Here is a 21,109-nt window from a genome sequence, read left to right as displayed (position 1 = left end):
GCCTATTTTTCAGTCTCTTTGTGAAAAAGGAGATTTATTTGTTTCCCTTGTGGCGACAACCTTCTTTATCACCATTGTAGGCTTAAGAGTGGTTGCCTACACTCCTTGTTGTTCTTTTGAAACCCTTCCGACCTCAGATTTGAAGATCGAACATACAAAACGTGGGCGGTCCCCTAACCTGCGGCCTACGCACCATTTAAACTTTACCATTCTTCTTTTCGTTAAGTCAAATCAGTCATCATGGCCGATATCGATGATTATCTCGAAGAGGGCTTTGACCCGCGCTCTGTCACTGTACCACGCCTTCGATCAATTCTTGTTACACACAACGTCGAGTACCCTACTACTGCGAAAAAGTCCCAACTCGTTGACCTGGTTGAGGAACATGTCCTGCCACAAGCCCCTAAGCTCCGGGCCCAGCGCGCACGCGCCAAGAGGTCCAGCATGGGTATCGTGAACGCTGGCAGTCCTGAAGATAACGGCCTTTGGGACGATTATGATCTGGCCCCTCCATCAACAATCAAGAAGCGATCAAAGTCCCCTCGCAAAACATCAAGCCGCATTAAGACTGAGCATGATGTTCTTGCGACTCCTGCGTCTAGAAGCCCCACAAAGCGCAGCACCCGATCAGTAAGCCGCGCGCTTTCGCATACTGACGAGCCTGACTATTATGAGGCGCCTCGCTCTGTACGTCAGCCACGGAGGGACTTAACGCCACAGATCAAGCAAGAATCATCCGAAGAAGAGGAGGAGGATGAGGAGGAAGAAGTGGAGGAAGAAACCATACTACCCGACCACGAAGAAAGTGTTTTCACATACGACAACCCTTTCCAAAGTGGAAGCTCTCCAGCTCAACACAAGACGCCCACCAACCGCCGTCGCACAGCTGAAAGGGATTCTATCAGAAGTGTCAAGTCATCATCACAGCTTCGAACAAGCACTTACAATGACGACTATCAGCAGGTTCACGAACCTCAGACCCCTATATACCGTCAGCCAACCCCGGATATGGTTGAGGCTGGCGAGGAGTTCACGCCCAACGAACAACTGGAGCTCGAGGAAGCCGCAAGCCGAGGTGAGATGGCTGCCGAGCCACGCAAGCCTACAAGTCAAGTTTCACGAAAAGGTGGCTTCAAGGCCCCTCTCTTGGTCCTCTTCCTGTCCCTTTTCGGAGCATACCTTGCTTGGTATCGCCAGGAGAAGATAGCTGTGGGTTACTGCGAGGTTGGTGGACAAGCAAAATCGCTTATCTCACCTGATGTTCCTATTCCAGACGCTCTTTTGCCTTTTGTTGAGCCTCAGTGCGAACCTTGCCCATCACACGCCTACTGCTATGGGGACTACTCAGTCCGTTGTGAGAATGGCTTCCTTCTCAAGCCCCATCCTTTGTCTCTTGGTGGTCTTGTTCCCGTCCCACCCACATGTGAGCCAGATGGCGAGAAGGCAAGGCGCGTCAAGGCTGTAGCCGACAAGGCCATCGAAGAGCTCAGAGAACGACGTGCCCAGTATGAGTGCGGAGAGCTTGTCACCGAGGATGGTGAAAAGCAAGACTCCCCTGCCATTGCTGAACATGAACTTAAGCAGACTGTCAGCCGCAAGCGCTCTCAAAGGCTCACTGAGGAGGAATTTGATGAACTCTGGGCAGAGGCCATTGGCGAGGTTGCGACTAGAGAGGAGGTTGAAATCATCGGGACAGCACCGTAAGTCATTTTTACTTGATCCCCAACAAACCAAACCTCGACAACATTTTATTGCTTCAACTGTTTCTGACCATAAACTAACCAGATCCACTATCGACCCTACAGATCGTCCGATTCCCCCGATCTTCCAGATCGACAGCTATCGTCCACGTCTCTCGCTCGCCTTCCGCTCACCTGCGCGCTCAAGCGATCGGTCCGACTCAGCCTGGCAAGATATCGACTCACAATTGGACTTTTAATCTCTGCCGTCTTGGGTATCTTCTACATGCGGGCCCGGTACCGTAAGCATGTAGCTACAAAGGCTCAAGTTCCTGCTCTGGTCGACACCGTCCTAGGAAGACTTGCCAACCAGAAGGAGCTCGGCGAAGAGGGTATTGACGACCCTTGGCTGTTTTTGCCAAACTTGAGAGATGACGTTCTTCGAACTATTCACTCATTGTCAGAACGAGAACGCATCTGGCAACGGGTCCGAGCTGTGGTCGAGCAAAACAGCAATGTTCGAACCAGCCAACGTGAGGGTAGAAGCGGCGAGGTTGGCCGTGCTTGGGAATGGATTGGCCCTGTCGCTGGCGAAGGGGCGAGAAGGCGACGAACTGGCCGGGTATCCCTTGGTCCCGATTTACATACAGACTCTCCGGAGGCATCAAAGGTTACGCCCGAGGTGAAAAAATGGCACGAACCAAGGCCCCTTTACTAATATTCACATTTAATGTATCTTGAGTATTCACTCTTGTTGTATTCTGTTATCACCATTTCCTATTAGTTTATAATGGAGACTGTTTTGGGTAATGGGTAAACGGAGCAATGGAGCAGATGCTCTGGGGAGGGAAGGCGTTGCGAATTTCAGTCTATTCAAATGTACAATTATCCGTGTACAAACAAATGCATGAGAATTTTCTATCAGACATAAGTCTAAGATAAGCCATGATTGAGATACAAGGATATCGAAAAACTCAGCACGCAAAAAGTTGGCCGTTGATAAACTCAATGCATATATGACCCGTTTCGTTGAGTGACGGCATGCAATAATCACTCCAGTCATTTAAACATGAAAACTGACGTCGTTGTGTTGAAGATGTGTTTTTTTGTTATTTTGCGATCCGCCGAGAATGGGCGATGTCGGAGATCCCGACCTTTCCCGACGAGCAATTTACAGCTCCGATAAACCCATTTGAACACAATGGACCCAAATCTCGAAAATCTCACAGACAACAGCTATCCGGCAGTGAAGTAACTAGGGTCTTGATTGATTCGGCTAATGCACAGGTGTTGTTATGACACAAGGGGGGTACAAAGAAAAACCGTGGAATCCGGTGATCGAGACTCTAGCGGCATGTAATTATCTATTGGGCCTTGGAGGCAACGATCTCTGCAAATTTGTGTTAGTCATGTCAATGGTTTTGGCCTCGATCGGTGGCACATACTCTCAACGTCAGCAACACTCTGCTGGAGGATCTGCTGAAGGACCTTGGGGTTCTCGAGCTCCTTCTGAACCTTGGCGATAATGGACTGAGCAAGCTCCTTCTGCTGGCGCTGCTTAACCTGGCCCTCGTATCGGACCCAGGACTCAAGGACGGCCTTGGCCTCAGCAGCCAGAGCAGTCTTTTGCTCAAGGTCGAAAGCCTCAGACTCAAGCTTGGCAGTCTCCTACAAAAACGACCGTAATCAGCCATAACCCTTTTTTATATCCATCTGACATTTAGAATTTACCTTGGAAACCTCGAACAGGTTCTTGGTGATCTCAACAACGCTGCCCATCTGCTTGACATCCTCAATACGGCCCTTGACAGCCTCGGTGTGGTCGGCACGGGCGCTGTTGAGGATGTTCTTGATCTTGTTGTTCTGCGCCTCGGCCCACTCCTTGTAGGCAGGACCACCGTACTTGATCAGAGCAGTCCAGACGGAAAGAAGGGAGATGGCGATGATGGTCTCCTCGTTCATGACGTAGTACTCGCTGGAGATGCCGTAGATGGAGAGAGCGGCGGCGGAGCTGAGGATGGCGCTCTTGCTGAGAAGGCTGTTACCGGGAAGAGCGTCGATGATGCTCTGAGCCTTCTTCTTGGGGTCCTCGGCGGGAACATTGCTGTTGTATCGCGCAGCGGCAACGGAGAAGGCAGGGGCAGCTCGGCGGGCGAGGACGGGTCGGAGGAGGGGAGCGCCTACGTATCGAGTGTCAGTGGGAGTCAAAGGCTCGCCAATTGGGGTCGAATTGGCTTCGAATCGAGGAATTCGGGATTTCTCGACGTACCGACGGCGCTTCGTGCCAAGCGTGACGCCATTGTGGGATAGTTCGTGATGGGGGTATCGGGGCTTGTCGTTGATCGGAGAGCTGGAAGTGAGGTTGAGGTTTTATCGCGCTAGCTCGGCAACAATCAAAAACACGTGACTTTGATTGATCGAGCAGATCTGGAGCGCCGGGATTTTGCCGTGTGGTGGGTGCTTAAACTTGATTGGTCAAAATTTCAACATCTAAAGATTTTGAAGATTTCCCTTTTCATAACTTAGATGAGAGAAGTATCAATATTTTGACCATTAATCGTCTCAAATAATCTACTTTTTCTGTAGACTTCCGGTTCATCGCGACGTTCTCACCTCTTTTAACCCACAGTTCTACTTTCAGGATCTCATTTTGAATCAAAGTCTCAAATCTGAACATGTCAAAAACAACTGTTGAGCGCTCCAAGCGCAAGAGGTCCTCTATCCAAGAGGAACCCACCAAGCGCCGACGGTCATCAGTATCAAGCAATGAATCTGAAGATCCCACCGCCAAATTTCTCCTGATGGAACAAGGCATTCTGGAGTCGCGAAAAAACTATAATGACATTACTGTTCTTCTCACTACTGCCAATGGCTTCAAGAATGGCGACTCAGAAAGCATGCCCGCCACCCTCGCCCTGTGTCGAATTTTCATACGGTTACTTGCGCAAGGCTCCCTAGCCACCAAGAAGACTCTCTCCGAGAAAGACCAAGTTGTTGTGGCCTGGCTCAGAAAGCAGTTTGGAGAGTTCAAGAAGACTCTAGCTGCCATTCTCAAGGACAAAGAGCTAGCATCTACGGTCCTGAAACTTTGTATGAGAACGCTCAAGGCTGAGGGTGAAACTTTCAGCGAAAAGGATGATTACATTTTCCCTCGAAGTTTCCTCCGAGATATCGTGCTTTCCCTGATTGAGAGCGAGGACAGCGAGGTGATGAACGACTTTGTCGAGGAATTCGTGGAACAGTTTGATGATATCCGTTACTACACATTGGACGCAGTCAAGCATATCGTGAAGGAGCAAGAAGGCGAGCCTTCACCAGAGCTTTTTGACAGATGCTTTGCACTTCTGTCAGCTCTTGATGGCGTCCCTGAGTCTGCCGACCAGCTTGAGGACTTTTATATTCCCAAGCCCAAGAAGAAGACCCATAACCTTCGCAACATCAACCAGCACAAGAAGCAAGGCCAGGAGGCATGGCTTGCTCTGATGAGCCTCATGGATGGCAAGGAGCAGCGGCAAAGAAAGCAGATTCTCGAAATCTTCACAACAGTGATTGCGCCTTGGTTCACGAAACCTGAGCTTCTCTCTGATTTCTTGACAGACTGCTACAATGCAGGCGGTTCGACTTCGCTCCTAGCCCTTTCCGGTGTGTTTTACTTGATCGAGGAGCGCAACCTTGACTACCCATCATTTTACTCCAAACTCTACTCTCTCCTGGATCGCGATATCCTCCACTCCAAGCATCGATCTCGATTCTTCCGTCTTCTCGACACCTTCCTTGGCTCGACACATCTTCCCGCTGCACTGGTAGCCAGTTTCATCAAACGTCTTGCTCGTCTCTCATTGAACGCTCCTCCTGGAGCTATTGTTTTTGTCACCCCCTGGATCTACAACTTGCTGAAGCGTCACCCAACATGCACGTTTATGATCCACCGACAGATTCAAGACCCGGAGGTGAAGAAGCACATTGAGGAGCAAGGCGCCAAAGATCCATTCCTCCCCAACGAGACAGATCCTATGCACACAGAAGCAATTGAGAGTTGTTTGTGGGAGCTTGTTCAGCTGCAGTCGCATTACCACCCCAACGTTGCCACGATCTCCAAAATCATTTCGGAGCAATTCACCAAACAGTCTTACAACATTGAAGATTTCCTTGATCACTCATACGCCACTGTAAGTTTGGAACCGCTCATACCCTTGATGATTGTCCAATGCAATGATGCTAACTACCCTGGCAGCTTCTCGAGGCCGAGATCGCAAAGGAGATCAAGAAGGCTCCTGTTACCGAATTCCACATCCCAAAGAAGGTCTTTTTCGCTAATGAGGGTGCTGAAGAGCCGGATAACTTGTATGTTAAGTTGTGGGACTTTGGACAGTAGTATTGTTGTGGGAATGAATTTGGGATTTGTGATAGTTATTAATACCAAGCCGTGGGCTAAAAAGTATTCAGAATTTAGATACCTCTGGTTTTACAAGAACATGAAATATGGGCCTGAATGAGTGTCTTTTATATGTGCTCGTGTAAACCTTGATCACGTTGGATATGTTCTAATCCTTAGATTCCTGAAGTGAGTTCCCCAGTAACAAGTTAGTGATGACCTGTGTAATTGGAGTATTTGGCAAAAAGATACTTGAACTCTTGAAGAATCCGACTTTGGTTAAGTCGACGTGGGCCTGATTCGAACAGACGCCTCCGAAGAGAATAGATTTCTAGTCTATCGCGTTAGACCACTCCGCCACCACGCCTTTCTTATTAAAGAAACAGACTCATATTCAGGATCAAGTCCTGAGATAAGTGTGTGACCACAATCTCGATGGCATGCCATGTACAGTTTGGTTGCTTTGTATGGAGACGATGCAACTTTTCCTTGTTTTATTTTCCTTATCGTTAATGATATTGACACACCGACGTGAGTCAGTTAGAAGTCTGTTTGTAAAACGAAGGCAATTTATATAAGCTCAAATTCGTTACTCTGACACTGGAAAGTTATTACACTAACTTAAAGAATCTTGATGTCAACGAAGCTGTGTTGTTAAAACTTTAAACAGCCAAGATGCAGGCAATACGAGTGGGAACTTTTTCAGTTGACGGTTACGCCGAGACCTTGACGAATATAACATTCGTAAATATACTGGGATTGTAGTTAAGTGCATTTGTGTATCGTTAATGATTCTCAATCTTGGCAGACAGAAACATTCGATGATCCGATTTAAAGACAAGGATCTATGCTCCTACCAACCCCAACTTCAAGGCACATTCTTTGCGGGTATTTGTCCTCGTGTAAATACTATTGGCGGACCGCTGTTTGCAACTTATATGCGCTAAAATTAGTCCAATAGAGTCACTGTAGACTCTATTAACACTTTGATAAGTGACTGTCCTCACGTGGTCAAGTACTTTTAAATGCCAATGCATCTCTACAACTGCAATTGAAACTTTTCTTACATGATATATACTCCATAAACATGCAATTTTATTCAAGTGACTCAGAGCCATTCATTCCACCATGGGAATGAATGAGCTCACCCAAAACGTTGCCTGGTTGCTACTTGGATGTTAGTGCAAACTGCACTAAAAGTACATCCCCTGTCAACCTCTGATATCTGACATCATTACCTCTGCGTTTGCGGCTGCAAGCGAGACCTCGCACTACTACGTACACTTTTGGCGGTCGCTTTTCTTTTCCCCTGCCCTCGAATTGCTCCTCTCATCCTTTGCCAAACCATCTCCATCCATCTGCGATTGTCACCATGTCGAGCAATCGCTTCAACGAGTTGGCTAACTCGGGCAAATCCGCGCCCGCCCCTCCTACCTCAGATGCGAACCAGTCCCAGGCTCCTGAATCGTCGAATAACTCCAACGTATCCAAGCCAGCTAAGAAGAGGAAGGGGCATCGCGGCGGTAGGAAGAAGAGAACGCGCAGAAAGAGTTTTGCGGCGATGGACGATGATGATGACCACGATGAGGCTCGTCAAGCCACAGGAGAGGGTTTCTTTAATCTCCCCCGCGCAAACCTAAGCAATACCAGTATCGACAGTGAAGCATTGTTGGATCATCGGTAAGTTTTCCCCATATGGACAATTGTTTTGACAATCACCTAACATTGAAACAGAGATCATCAGCCCTTGCGCCCCAGACGAACATCTACTGCACCACCTCCTGGTGGTATGTCAGTGTCGTCGCCCTTTGCAAGTTCCGCTGGCAACCGCCTGCGATCGATACCAGCAGTCTCTGCCGAGGAAGAGCACCAGGACCATACACAATGGGAGGAAAACGCTCCTTTGCTCGGCGAATCTATAATTTCTGGCTACGGTGCAAGTGATGCAAGATCGAACCGGACGAGAAGCCGTCGCCCATCGAATAAATCATCAACAACGCGCCTAGGAACCTCGTCCGGCGCAAACTACGATGTCAACGCCCCTCCCTCGATGCCTGGCTCGCCTACATTTGGCACCGCTGATCGCATAGAGCTCAGCTTGGGCGATGTTATGATACGGGACGGGCTTGGTGATCGTGACGACTCTCCCCACCGTTTGGTGGGCGAGATCGACTGCCTCTCTGATATGGACGACATGCGGGATGGTCGCCCTGATATGGGCCGTAGGATGGCAACAGAGGCTGAGCAGGATGTGTGCTTCCCTGTCCCTGGCATGTCGGAGATGGGTGACGACGATACGCAGTCGCAGGCTCATGAGCACCGCCAATATCGAACGCGTCGCCGTCGTGGTCAATGGCCTGACCTGTCCGTTCTAGAGGAGTGGAGCTCCATGGAGAAGGAGGACCGAACGGAAGAGCGTCGGGTAAAGCGTATCACCGAGCCGCAGCTCATCAATGGGCGTCTGCGACCACTACGTAAAGGTCAATTTTATGAGGCGGTCGAAGAGTCACCTTATCGGTTCACATACTTCAACGAGGAGTTCCAGAGCACAGTTCACAGTCAGACTATTTCTGAGCTGGTTCAACCTGGGGGTGGATTCCGTGAACTTTTTGTTCCAGATCCTCGAGTGCTCTCAGATGACGAATCTGACGATGAAGAGGTTGAGCCTATTCTACCGACGAAGCTCCATAACCTTAGCACGGAAGGCAACTCAAAGGTTCATACACGTCAACCATCTCTATCGACTGTCCATGATAGTCACGAACAACGCGAGGGAACTATATCGCCCCTCAAAGATCCTTTGGCACATGTAGTCTCGAGAAGTGAGTCTGGCAATGCTACGCCCACCGGTCGGAGATCCGCAGATGAAACTGCACGTACCTCTCAAAACGCCGAAGGTGGCTCAAATGAAAAGATGATCAGATACGGCGAGCGACCAGTCTGGTGGCTCGACGTCCTCTGTCCAACCGAGGCTGAGATGAAGGTCATATCCAAAACCTTTGGCATTCACCCGCTCACTGCGGAGGATATCATGCTCCAGGAAGCTCGCGAGAAAGTTGAGCTCTTCCGTCATTATTACTTTGTCAACTATCGGTCGTTCGATCAGGACGAAAACACGAATAACTTTCTTGAGCCTGTAGACATGTACGTTGTGGTCTTCCGTGAAGGAGTTATCAGTTTCCATTTCTCGAGGACACCACATCCTGCCAACGTCCGTCGCAGAATCCGGCAACTGAAAGACTACCTGATCCTTTCCTCAGATTGGATTTCATACGCTATTATTGACGACATTACCGACGTCTTTGCCCCTCTGATCGAGAAGATCGAGACCGAAGTTGACGACATTGATGATGCTATCCTGAGGTTGCACTCGTCTGCTGATAAGAGACTTAACGAGGAGTCTTCCAAAAACGATGATGCTATGGCAGCCTCGGATTCAAGTGTAGATATGCTTCAACAGGTGGGAGAGTGCAGAAAGAAGGTGATGAAGCTATACAGACTGTTGGGCAACAAGGCAGATGTTATCAAGGGATTTGCCAAGCGTTGCAACGAGCGATGGGATGTTGCGCCACGTTCCGAGATTGGCCTATATCTGGGCGATATCCAGGATCATATTGTTACCATGACTGCCAATCTTGGTCATTATGAGAAGTAAGTTGACTCTCCTCACTCATAACAGACATCCACTAACGTTCTCAGAATTCTTGCCCGCTCCCACGGCAACTACCTCGCCCAGATCAATATACGCATGAACGAGCGTCAAGAGCAGACAGCCGATGTTCTCGGAAAACTCACTGTTCTTGGAACAATCGTACTGCCCATGAACATCATCACTGGTTTGTGGGGTATGAACGTGTGGGTACCAGGCCAAGAGTATGAAGGAGATCTCCAGTGGTTCTTCTGGATCACTGCTGGTCTACTGTTCTTTGGTTTTGCATGTTTTATGATCGCCAAAAGGGTATACAACATTGTTTAATGCGAGGTACTTTTCTAAGGCAGTAAGGTATGAGAATAAGGGCAAAGCTGAGTACATAAATCATTACGTTCTATGTTCAGGAACAGCGGCAAGGTATACAGCAAACTTGCAGCTCCATTTCTTTCTCTTTTTATTATTGGTATTGGAGGGTTTTATACTAGGAAACGAATATTGGTTTGGAGTTTTCATTTCTTCTAAGCAACATAGTTTCTTGCGTTGATAGACGGGCTCAGGCTGGTTGGGAGTTTTTGTTGCGTTGGTATAGTCAGGTACAAAATTGCCTCGAGCTAAGAACGTGATGTCACTTTTATAAATTTAATCCTTTTCTCTGTGTGGTGTTTTGCATAGTTTTTGATTGGGCTTTCATTAAGAATAGCTATTTATTAAGATACATCGAAACGCAAATACAAATCAAAGTATCTGCCCACCCTACACTCGTGATCAAAGCTCGCAAATCATCTTTCCACAACAACATTTCTATCACAATGTGGTTTTACAATGAGACCAGTATAGTTAGAATGATATTGTTTTGAATTACTAAAAAACTATACGCCGTAACGCCTCCCAAATGCCGACCTAGGTATAATTTTACCTCCGCTGTCCACCAAACTGAGCTCGGAGAGCTAGGATCTGCTGCCTCTCTGCCTCGGGAAGCAAATCAATCTGAGCCTGAGGGAGCTCCATCACTGCACGCATCAAAGCTTCCTGATCTGGCGGGGCATTAGCAGCCGCAGGAGGAGCAGGAGCAGAGTATTGTTGAGGGGGTGCTTGGTATGGCATGGCAACCACTGGTGGAGTGTTACTCACACCAGGGAAGCCAGGCATAGGAGCAGGAGGGAAAGAAGCAGGAGGCGGCGCTCCTGGCTCAACCACGGACTGAATCGCCTCAGGCGACACGAGACCCATGAGGAGCAGAGCTTGGAATACAGCGTATCCCAGTTGTGGTGCTTGTTGGAGAAGCTCGTTGGCCCGCTGCGGATCGTTGCTCGCAAGAGTCTTCATTTGCGAAAGGATGTCGAGAAGCTGGGCGGGAGGTAGGGTTTGGAGTGTTCGTGAAATAGCATCGGTGCAGCTGACGCCAGGTGGGAGTTCCTTGCCAGAGGGCAGAGGAGGAAGCGTGCTGGGCTGAGCGTTGTAGCTGGGAGCGGCACCGTTCGAGGTGTGCATGTTGTAGCCGGACGTGTTGAGGTCCTTGTCGTCGTCACTGCTCTTTTGCTCGTTGCTGAAATCGACGCGAAGCTTTCTGCCCATGATCTCGTAGTCGTTCAGGTTGCGCACGGCGGAAGAGGCAGAATCTGTATCGGGGTAGTCTGCGAAGCCAAAACCCTTAGGGCGGCCAGTCTCAGAATCATAGACGAGGCGGAAACGCTCGACCTTGCCGGCGCTGCTGAAGATGTCGGTAATCTGTTCTTCGGTGAGACCTGAAAACAAGAGTTAGAATAAATGCGCGAGCGGTCGCAAAGGGGCAGGCATACCGTAGGGAATGTTGCCAACAAAGACAACGCGGGAGGGTGGTCTTGTAGACATGATGTGAATAGACGTCGCAATTGACGAGATTAACGTTGGGACGACTGGAAAAGGGTATAAGCGCGTGGTAAGGATTAGAGAACTGCGAAGATGATTGAGAGAAAGTCCTTTGTATTGTGACTTGAAGAAAGACGAAATGTATCACAAGTCGCAATAGTTTGTCCAGAGTTGGAAGAAAGATGGAATTTCTCAGCCTTGCCAATAAATCGACGTTAGGCTGATGCGCGCAGAGAGCTTCGGTGGAGACTTGGTGTTCGCGCAGCCAATCACAAGCAAGAATCACTGGTCTTTGTTCTGAAAGAGTAGAAGTTAAAAGGTATTTTTTATTACCCTACTAATAGTTGTATTCGCAGGATAGGTTCTCATGAGTTGAAGGAGGGTGAAGGAGGAAGAAAGAACTTCTGTGTAAGCAAGGAAGCAGGTGCTGTTCTGCGTATTCCAACTCACAGAACCTTCTTTTTGATAGAGTTCAGTGACTAAGGCAGCAGGTCTACTGGGTAGCAGAAAAAATGGCCTCCTAGTCTTAGGGTATAAAAATAAGTAGTCTAAAAACTATAGCCCAAGGATCATAAAGTGACCTACTAATTTCATCTCTTATGCTTCCAGCAGTCGATTTTTCTGATACCGTAAGGCAGGGTTAGCATTTAAGTAAGTAAAAGTAAAAAAAGTATTTACTTTTAAAGTATATTAGTTTTTAGTTATATCTTTAGCTTCTTATGCCTTTGCCTAGGCCTTTTTAATTTTATTAAAGTTCTTAATGACCATTGATTTATCATCATGAAAGTGTCAGAAAGATATGTTTCTGTTATACCTGGCTGAGAAAGGTGAATGCTGCTTGGCCTGATACCAGCGAGTTATAGGCCAACTGTACAACAATGAGTCTTGCAAGAAAGCTGCCTAGAGCCAGCAGCATTTGATTTTCTCAGCCAGGCGTAGCAGAAGTATCTTTCTGATACTTTCATAATGCCTGAACTTACAACTACCTACCTACCAGACAGTTGAATTGCAAGTTTCAAGTGTTCTTGCAGCAGCTCATGTCTTAGCAATGAACGAAGTCAATCCATTGGTAGAGTGTCTCATGTGGGAAAGTGGATACAGAAGCCCAGACGCCAAACCTGACCTGGATTAGCCTATAGATTCCGGAGGGGACTAGACCCTTGTAAAACGCCCCCGGAGCTACGTTTTAGAACAGGACGTCAGCCGCAGTTGGAAAAAGGTGGCCTTAACATTTTGAGGAAACAACATCTCTTGTAATTCTATTCTCGCATTTGCTTGTGTTTTCCTTTTTCTTTTTGCTCGATCGGATTTCTCGAGTGCCAGGTGCAGATCCGAAACCAAACAAGGGAAACTAGACAAATGCTGTCTCTCATTTCTTACAGTTGATAATTGCCTATCTGTATATCCGTTTCCACTCCCTTCTCGCGACTATAACCTCTCCTTTTTGATTGGTGCCGCGACTACTACAAGACACACTCTCTCAACTCAACTCAACACAACAATCGCCTCGGCTTTTTGCTGTCGCAGATAAATCGCCATGCCTCCGAAATCGAGATTTACAAGGCTTGATGCTTTTACCAAGACTGTCGATGAAGCGCGAATTCGAACGACCAGTGGTGGTATCGTCACGATTGTGTCGCTGCTGGTGGTCCTCTTCCTCTCCTGGGGAGAATGGGCAGAGTACCGTCGCATCGATATACATCCTGAGCTGATTGTGGATAAGGGAAGAGGTATGGAAGAAACATTCTTTGCCATTGGAATGAATGCGCCACTTGTAATCGAATACTAACACATCTTGTCTTGTAGGCGAGCGCATGGAGATTCACCTCAACATCACCTTTCCCAAGATGCCCTGCGAGCTATTGACGCTTGATGTCATGGATGTCTCTGGCGAGCAACAGCACGGTGTTATGCACGGTGTCAACAAAGTCCGTCTCCAGTCCCAGAGCAAGGGAGGCGCCGTTATCGATACCAAGTCCCTCTCACTTCACGACGATGCCGCCCATCACCTCGACCCCTCATACTGTGGTGGCTGCTACGGTGCTCAATCTCCCGCCAATGGTCAAAAGGCAGGCTGTTGTCAGACTTGTGACGAAGTCCGTGAAGCTTATGCTCAGGCCTCGTGGGCCTTTGGTCGCGGCGAGGGTGTTGAGCAGTGTGAGCGCGAGCACTATGGCGAGAAGCTGGATGCGCAGCGTGAGGAGGGCTGCCGCATTGAGGGTGGTCTACGCGTGAACAAGGTCATTGGTAACTTCCATTTCGCTCCCGGCCGAAGTTTCAGCAGCGGTAACATGCACGTTCACGATCTTAAGAACTACTGGGATGTCCCCAAGGGTTTCTCGCACGACTTCACTCACCACGTCCACTCTCTCCGTTTCGGTCCTCAACTCCCCGACCACATTGCTCGCAAGGTCGGCCATAAGAACACGCTCTGGACCAACCACCACCAGAACCCTCTCGATGACACTACCCAGGAGACCCATGACCCCAACTACAACTTTATGTACTTTGTCAAGATTGTGCCAACTTCATATCTTCCTCTTGGTTGGGATAACAAGGGCATTAAGATCGCCGGTCTCCTGCAGGAAGACAACGCCGGCCTTGGTGCCTTTGGCTATGCCGAGGATGGCAGTGTCGAGACTCACCAGTACTCCGTGACCAGCCACAGACGAAGCCTGGCAGGTGGTAACGATGCTGCTGAGGGTCACGCAGAGCGCCAGCACACCAGTGGCGGTATTCCAGGTGTCTTTTTCTCCTACGTAAGTACAATACCGCATTGGTTGGCAATCTGAAAAACTAACACTCGACTTAGGATATCTCGCCCATGAAGGTTGTTAACCGTGAGGAAAAGGCCAAGACTTTCAGTGGTTTCCTTGCTGGACTTTGCGCCATTGTCGGTGGAACTCTGACCGTGGCTGCTGCTGTCGACCGAGGCTTGTTTGAAGGTGCGGCACGTCTCAAGAAGATGCGATCCAAGGACATGTAAGCAGTGTTGGGATATGTCTTGGAAGAAATAGAGAAGAGAAAGCCTGGTTCGGCAGATAGGTTTTGGCCAAGATGTCATTGGTAGAGGCCAGTATGCCTACCTACCTACTATGTAGACATCCCAAAAGTCCACTGCTATATGCGTTGGCAGGGTAGGCGTTCTGGGTTAGTTGTGATTTTGAGCAGCATTGCAAATGATAAGAAACTGCGTTTTTGCATAAGCATATAAGTTGTAGCATAGGGAAAACTCAATTGAAGTTGATATGAAGCATGTTTGACATGGGTCTGAATGTCTCATGAGAGGATTACCTACATGAAAAAAGACCTTACTAGTCTGCTTATAGCACATGGCTTACGAGTTTCCAACGGTTTGACAAGGAAACGTTGATTGGGATCTGCAGAATCGGCATCATGAGGATGGGGAAGGCTCATAAGCTTGGCTGGAACAATTCTTTTTTGTTAATACCGGAAGATGGTGGTACCCTTGAAGTCGATCTTTACTGGCTTTGTGCCTGTCAGAAAATGTGAGCACGGAGATTAGTGACGAGTTGCTAAATTGACCGTGCGCAAGTAATGGATACAGCCAGGGACGAAGCGAAGTGCCATTGTATTTGATGCATGAACTGGCCGGGTTCATGATACTTATTGGCGGAGCGAAGAACGACAATGAGGATACAGTCATGGACAGGCCTAGATGAGTAGTTAAGCGATGTTGAAGATTTTCAACCATCGGAGTCACCACCGAAGAGTCTAGGAGTACAATGAGATGCGAATGCTTACAGAGAATACGTGTAACATGTCAATTGGAACATCGCTGTTCTGCTTGTGTTAGTTGGTGTCTGTAGTTGAGATTGATTGGGAAGATAGAATACGTGATTGGTTCAGCAAGTCATCCCATCATCCTTCATCCTTCATCCAGATGTCACAAGGTAAATTACCAAAGAGTACTAGACCAGTTATTAGATAGTCAAATCTCTAGAGGTCCAACGAATCCACTTGTGTTTACACCCGATGTACAGAGTAGAATGCGACCAGTCATTGCAGTGGTGAAACCGTAGCCACACGCAATAATGAACGAATCTGGATTATAATACGCCAGAAACTGTTAGAATGGCCCTTGCATGCTTGTTTCTCTGTGGCAAAGAACAAAAAACAGGTGTGTAGCACGATGGCTTGACGTTGACGTTGACGTTGACGTTGACATCTCGATCCAGCAAGGAAATCAAAGTCAGTGCACTTTATTAGTCCAGCCAGCCTCAGAGGAGAATGGAGATATACATACGCGTCTGAGTCCATGTGGAAAGTCTGGATGAACACGCGTGCACCAGTTTAATTTGCCTTGTGGTCCCCTACTCGCCTGTATTGGTTGGTTCACTTGGACTGGCGCAGCACATGGGTTGCTAAAAAAAGGGTTGACCCTTGGGCGGAGAAAATATAGTCATGCTTTAGCTTAGAGGTGGAGGGATGTTAGTGAGCATCCGTAAAACTTAGTCTAGAGCTCAACTGTGAATCTGGGACCCATATTCGATGAGACAAGAATTACATTCTGGACCACCTGAAGGGGTCTTGAAGATAATAATTCGGTTCGTCGAACCAACAGATGTGTAAGGGAACCATGGTTGATACCACTACTGCTATCACAGTGTATCAATCATCCAAGGGTCTGATTCAATTTTGTTTGCTTGCTTTAAATCACCAGGTGAGGCTGAGAATCTCATTAGTGCTTAGTGGTCAGTCACGAGGGCTTCGCAGGTGGTGATTTAAATCGTGAATAGTGGGATCCAATAGGTATCAGCTTTCGTCATTAATTACGGTGGAATCCAGTAGTGAGTCTGCTAATAGTATGTACTGCACACATTTCATTGAGGTTTCCCCAGACCGAGGCGTTGTGGCTACAACCGAATTGGTCCCTTGAAGGATAACGTACCAGGGGAAGTGGCTTCGGATTGGTGGGGTCTTTTGAAGGAGCCCCTGGCTGGCGTCTTGTCTTGTTCGCAGTGTGTTTTGATGTTGTGTTTTGATAGCATTGACATGTTGGAAACAAGGACCATGACATAGGTATGATAGGGTCGAAGCGTCACTAGAAATTACAAGAAACAAGGTTTTGACAGGCTAGAGAGTTATAGGTCTTCTTGAAACAATGCACATAATATCATGCAAAGATTCAGAACAATTGAGAAATGAATGTCTTGTTATTGTTACCGCGGTTGCTACTCGAAGCAACGAGATTAGATGCAAGTGACTATTAACCAGGTATGAGATAGCTACTACCTAGCTACCCTTTCAAGCAAAGCACCTTAATACAGTAAATACCTAATCTAATTTCTGGCTCAGGGTAACTAATGAAGGACTTACCTACCTTGAAGAGGTTGTGTCTCCGTCTTGGGGCTGTCAAAACAAAAAGAGGCGCATCACACAAACATGCTGATAAGATACATATGCAATTGAACGCCCCTTTTGGCCACTAACGGTCCAGTTTGGACAAGTTTATTTAGTTTCGGAGGAATTAAGTTAGACTTGGACGTTGTGCATGTAGTGTACGCCGAAGCGGGGAATGAGATATCAGATCACTTGTACGTGCTCGTATTCAAGCTTTCCAACCTCAGATACGATACTGAGGCTGAGAGGAAGGATCTCACCTATGTACGTATGAAGTGGCGAGAGGTATGTAAGGATTCGGCACATCATGAGCACAGACTGCCGTAGAAAGAGGGGGTTTCTGGTGCTTTGATAGAAGACATACATTTGCGAGACTATCGTGGTAGATTGATCCTATCATGGGTATCAGATTGGATCGTGTAAACGAGGCATGGGTGTGGTGCACTGCAGTAAGGGGCATCCATCCTTATTTCGGCCATGGTCATATGCTGTGCAACTCAAATTTACCTTTCACATGGATGTACGGAGTATGTAGTTTTGATCAACCTAGGCAGTGCTTTGTCTCTAAAACAGCAACCATGCCTTTTGTTGTGTCGTATGGAGTACACTTTGACGTCTTTTTTTTTTTTTTTTTTTTCTTTTTTACCTGTCTGTCTATTGTAAGTTATCCATTCATATGCCGTCCACACATACAAAATGAGTCTGTCCATCCATCTATCCATGACCCATGCATGCATACATGGATCCATTCTGGAAAAAAAAAAGGGAACCCAAAAGGACTGGATCCATTCGGTGATCCATTTCATGACCTGGGTATTAGCATCCACTCTTGTCCCATCAATCGTCTGTACTATAACGTATGCCTAATAAAGCCACACAGGGCACGTAAATTAGCTCCTTCTAGGTCCCTTGGGGGCCTGGGGCCTTGTTATGGGCTACTTTCACTTGGGGCAGGGCCTAGTCTGGGCCTCATGGGACCTTAAACCTCCACTACCTCCCACCCAACTTTACCTGTAGCAGTACCGTCCATACCTACTTCTCATCCAAGACAAAGTCGCCATCCATTGTTCGTCACTAACATTTGTACATTGTTTTTAACTGTCATTCACATACTCATTTGCGCTCGCCTACGCTTGCGCCTTTTTCTTCTCCTGGTGCTCCCTTTTGTTTTGCGTCCAATTCTCAACCGACCTCACCTGCAGTATCAGCGCAACGTCATTCAGCGTTGACAATTCCATCGCTGCCATCAACAACACCTACCGTAGCGCAATTAGCACAGCACAAGCATCCCCAAGTATATACACCAAAGACATTGCTCGCTTGGCTGCCGATCCTACTACATCATCTCCCTCCTTCTTGTATTTCCGTCGCCGACTTACATCTTGGACTCCTGGCTCTCTTGCCTGTTTCAACTTTGTTCCATCGACACATCTCCGTACCACATATCGCATAGCGCGGCCCGCGCAAGATCACTCTCCGCCGCCGATCGCTCCTTGGCTGTTGTCTCGCCCTCGACTCGCCGTCATTCTTAACATCTTGTCACCAGCCATCGCGCATTATTTTTTATCTTTTTTTTTTTTTTTTTTACCAGCATCCATAGCAGGACTATTTCTCATCTATCCATGTTCCTGCCCTCGGATTTCACCTAGATCACCACTCGTTCTTCGCCTCTCACATAGCATTCGCGCCAACTTGGTCCATCCGAGCGTCCAAGTGCAAACATAACCGGCTAATTTGGTTGAGCAACTTTAAATCCCTGAGATTGAGCTGGAATAATTGGAAGCGTGTGCCTTCGTACTCTCACTGTGTTGTTCAGTCCATATTCTGCATGGAAACAGTCATCGATAGTTGGACTTGACCTTCAAAACGACCATCATGGCGTCACGGCCTTCTTTGCTGGATTTGCGATCGGACTCCTCACAATCAAACCTTTCTACAGTCTCGAAGCCCTTGCGCTCACCTCGTCTCCATGTTGCAGGTGAAATCCCTCCCGAGTTGTCTCCTTTGGACGCCTTTGCTTTGCAGAGTCGATTGCTTGCAAGGCAATTACAAGAGAGCGCCAAGGACGGCAATCGAATGAGCCGCCTACCTCCCCTGACCACTGAGAGTCCTTTAATTGTTCAGGGACGTTCAGATTACTTTCGCTCTTTGTCACAAGACTCGGGCTCCGAAGCTGGCGATCACCCTCCTTTACAGCAGCCCTCGGGCTTTGGACAGAGGACAGAGGTGGAAGATGCCTTCTCAGACGAAGCTGAGCGTCCCGTGTCGATGCACCCGCGAATGAGTCGGATACCGCCTACTCCCGATGCTGAAGTTCCTGCGATCCCCCCTCGAGCACCATCTAGAGGACGAGTACTTGATCATATCGACGAGGCAAGCTCAATTTATGGCGCTAGAACGGAACGATCGCCATCTTTACTTAGTGACACACGGTCACAGTCCGACAGGCGACTCGAATCATCTCCATCTCGGAAAGAAGACAATGCTTCACTGCTCTCCGCCCGACGACCCAGCGGCTCAATTAGCGGCTCGATCGCAGGCTCACCAGAGAAGCCGAAAATGCACGTGTTTGACGATCTTGGACTTGCGCCGCCTCAAAATATGTTCCCTCAAAGAAGACGTGGAGTTAGCAATGTTTCATCTCCAGCGATACCTTCTGAGGAGGACCATAACATGACGGGCTCTTTCCACTCATTGCCCCCACGAAAGATGTCTTCTGCAAGTGCAATGGCATCACCAGCAATTGGTTCTTATCGACGATCACCATCCATTGGATCTGAATCTTCTGCCCTTCCTCGGCCATCCTTCAACTTCTCAAGACCCATGAGCAGATCTGGCACGCCTGGTATGGAGCCACCCCTGAGACAAGCTTCCTCTGATAGCCAACCGTCGTTCATATTGGCTGATGAATCGGCTCATACACCAGTGAGCATGCATAGTGAGGCCTTCCTTGACCAACAGACCGAAGACAAGGGCGCAACGTCCTATATTTACTCCAAGTTCACACTCCCACGAGGCAAAGCTATCCAGCGAGGAGAATCCGACGAGGATGCTGCGCAGGTACCCCTCAATTGGCAACAGGATATGGCTCCCCCGAGTGGTCACAGATTCGAAAATGCTCCTCCTCCCTCACCCCCAACCCGACCTTCCAGTTCTTCAGCCGATATCGTACCAGGCAATTCCTTGGCCACAGGTAGTCCATTGCCGAAGGATTTAACAGAGTTGAGAAAGGTCCAGTCAGAGACAATACCGCCTCCCATGCCAGACCTATCTCCAACGCCGGGTAGATCAGTTGAGCAATCGCGAGCTTCGGAAGATGTACCGCGAGGCCGCGGCCGCGGCCGAGATCGCACTCCTCTCTCAATAGCTACCGATGATACAGCAAGCACGATCCGACCACCACCCACAGCTCGCTCAACAGCACCCACTGCCTCAGAGATGTCTGCAGAAGAGCACCTGGCAAAGGGAATCGCATGTCACGAGAGCGGAGATCTAAAGGAATCGACATACCACCTTCGTTATGCAGCTCGTTTGAATGACCCAACCGCCATGCTTCTCTACGCCCTGGCTTGCCGGCATGGATGGGGCATGCGCGCAAACCAGAAAGAGGGAGTGGAATGGCTACGAAAAGCTGCCGAATACGCTAGCGTCGAGATCGCAGATGATGAGAGCCATGTAAAGGAAGGCAAGCATGTCGATGTGATAGAACGAAGAACCCGAAAAGCCCAATTTGCGTTGAGTATTTACGAGTTGGGCGTGAGCCATATGAATGGTTGGGGAATCGAGCAGGACAAGTCTCTGGCTCTGCGGTGCTTCGAGATCGCCGGTAGTAAGTTGAACTTATGATTTTAGAAAGCCACGTATTAACCAAGATCCTAGACTGGGGCGATGTCGATGCGCTAGCTGAAGCTGGTTTCTGTTATGCTCAGGGTGTTGGCTGCAAGAAGAACCTTAAAAAGAGTGCCAAGTTTTATCGCATGGCTGAAGCCAAGGGTATGAGCATGGTTGGGAACAGTTGGTAAGTTTGGATGGATTATCTCCCATAACACACATGCTGACATGAACTAGGATCCACAAGGCTAAATACGACGACGACGACAACGAGTCTACCACGTCCAAGAAGGACAAAAAGAAGGCCAGGAGCAAGTCCCGCACCAGAGCTATGTTTGGACGGAAGTGAGCCCGAGGGCA

General features: G+C 48.3%; 7 protein-coding genes across 7 annotated transcripts; 5 read left to right on the top strand and 2 right to left on the bottom strand.

Moving 5' to 3' along the window:
* Positions 1 to 240: 240 nt before the first annotated feature.
* On the top strand, positions 241 to 2,397 carry FSST1_003185 (Man1-Src1p-C-terminal domain-containing protein; the record flags this gene model as incomplete). The annotated part of the gene is made up of 2 exons (XM_083229242.1): positions 241 to 1,700; positions 1,806 to 2,397. The coding sequence occupies 2 exons, from the start codon at positions 241 to 243 to the stop codon at positions 2,395 to 2,397; spliced, it is 2,052 nt and encodes a 683-aa protein (XP_083086615.1).
* Positions 2,398 to 3,043: 646 nt separating this feature from the next.
* FSST1_003184 (F1F0 ATP synthase subunit 4) lies at positions 3,044 to 3,979 on the bottom strand (the record flags this gene model as incomplete). The annotated part of the gene is made up of 4 exons (XM_083229241.1): positions 3,044 to 3,069; positions 3,125 to 3,347; positions 3,411 to 3,859; positions 3,949 to 3,979. 4 exons carry the CDS (start codon positions 3,977 to 3,979, stop codon positions 3,044 to 3,046), a joined length of 729 nt encoding a protein of 242 aa, XP_083086614.1.
* A 375-nt stretch (positions 3,980 to 4,354) lies between these two features.
* On the top strand, positions 4,355 to 6,054 carry FSST1_003183 (ribosome biosynthesis protein NOC4; the record flags this gene model as incomplete). Its single annotated transcript, XM_083229240.1, has 2 exons — positions 4,355 to 5,848; positions 5,914 to 6,054. The coding sequence occupies 2 exons, from the start codon at positions 4,355 to 4,357 to the stop codon at positions 6,052 to 6,054; spliced, it is 1,635 nt and encodes a 544-aa protein (XP_083086613.1).
* A 1,372-nt stretch (positions 6,055 to 7,426) lies between these two features.
* FSST1_003182 (magnesium transporter CorA family protein) lies at positions 7,427 to 10,030 on the top strand (the record flags this gene model as incomplete). Its single annotated transcript, XM_083229239.1, has 3 exons — positions 7,427 to 7,734; positions 7,789 to 9,705; positions 9,754 to 10,030. The coding sequence occupies 3 exons, from the start codon at positions 7,427 to 7,429 to the stop codon at positions 10,028 to 10,030; spliced, it is 2,502 nt and encodes an 833-aa protein (XP_083086612.1).
* Positions 10,031 to 10,618: 588 nt separating this feature from the next.
* Positions 10,619 to 11,557, bottom strand: FSST1_003181 (hinge domain of cleavage stimulation factor subunit 2-domain-containing protein; the record flags this gene model as incomplete). Its single annotated transcript, XM_083229238.1, has 2 exons — positions 10,619 to 11,451; positions 11,506 to 11,557. The coding sequence occupies 2 exons, from the start codon at positions 11,555 to 11,557 to the stop codon at positions 10,619 to 10,621; spliced, it is 885 nt and encodes a 294-aa protein (XP_083086611.1).
* A 1,534-nt stretch (positions 11,558 to 13,091) lies between these two features.
* FSST1_003180 (retrograde cargo receptor ERV46) lies at positions 13,092 to 14,540 on the top strand (the record flags this gene model as incomplete). The annotated part of the gene is made up of 3 exons (XM_083229237.1): positions 13,092 to 13,284; positions 13,361 to 14,313; positions 14,367 to 14,540. 3 exons carry the CDS (start codon positions 13,092 to 13,094, stop codon positions 14,538 to 14,540), a joined length of 1,320 nt encoding a protein of 439 aa, XP_083086610.1.
* Positions 14,541 to 18,793: 4,253 nt separating this feature from the next.
* On the top strand, positions 18,794 to 21,098 carry FSST1_003179 (tetratricopeptide repeat protein; the record flags this gene model as incomplete). Its single annotated transcript, XM_083229236.1, has 3 exons — positions 18,794 to 20,747; positions 20,798 to 20,936; positions 20,987 to 21,098. The coding sequence occupies 3 exons, from the start codon at positions 18,794 to 18,796 to the stop codon at positions 21,096 to 21,098; spliced, it is 2,205 nt and encodes a 734-aa protein (XP_083086609.1).
* Positions 21,099 to 21,109: the final 11 nt, after the last annotated feature.

Source organism: Fusarium sambucinum, chromosome I, assembly GCF_050947815.1.
Source record: "Fusarium sambucinum isolate potato_lamoka chromosome I, whole genome shotgun sequence".
In the NCBI taxonomy this organism is placed as follows: domain Eukaryota; kingdom Fungi; phylum Ascomycota; class Sordariomycetes; order Hypocreales; family Nectriaceae; genus Fusarium; species Fusarium sambucinum.
This window is presented reverse-complemented; position numbering and strand designations above follow the sequence as displayed.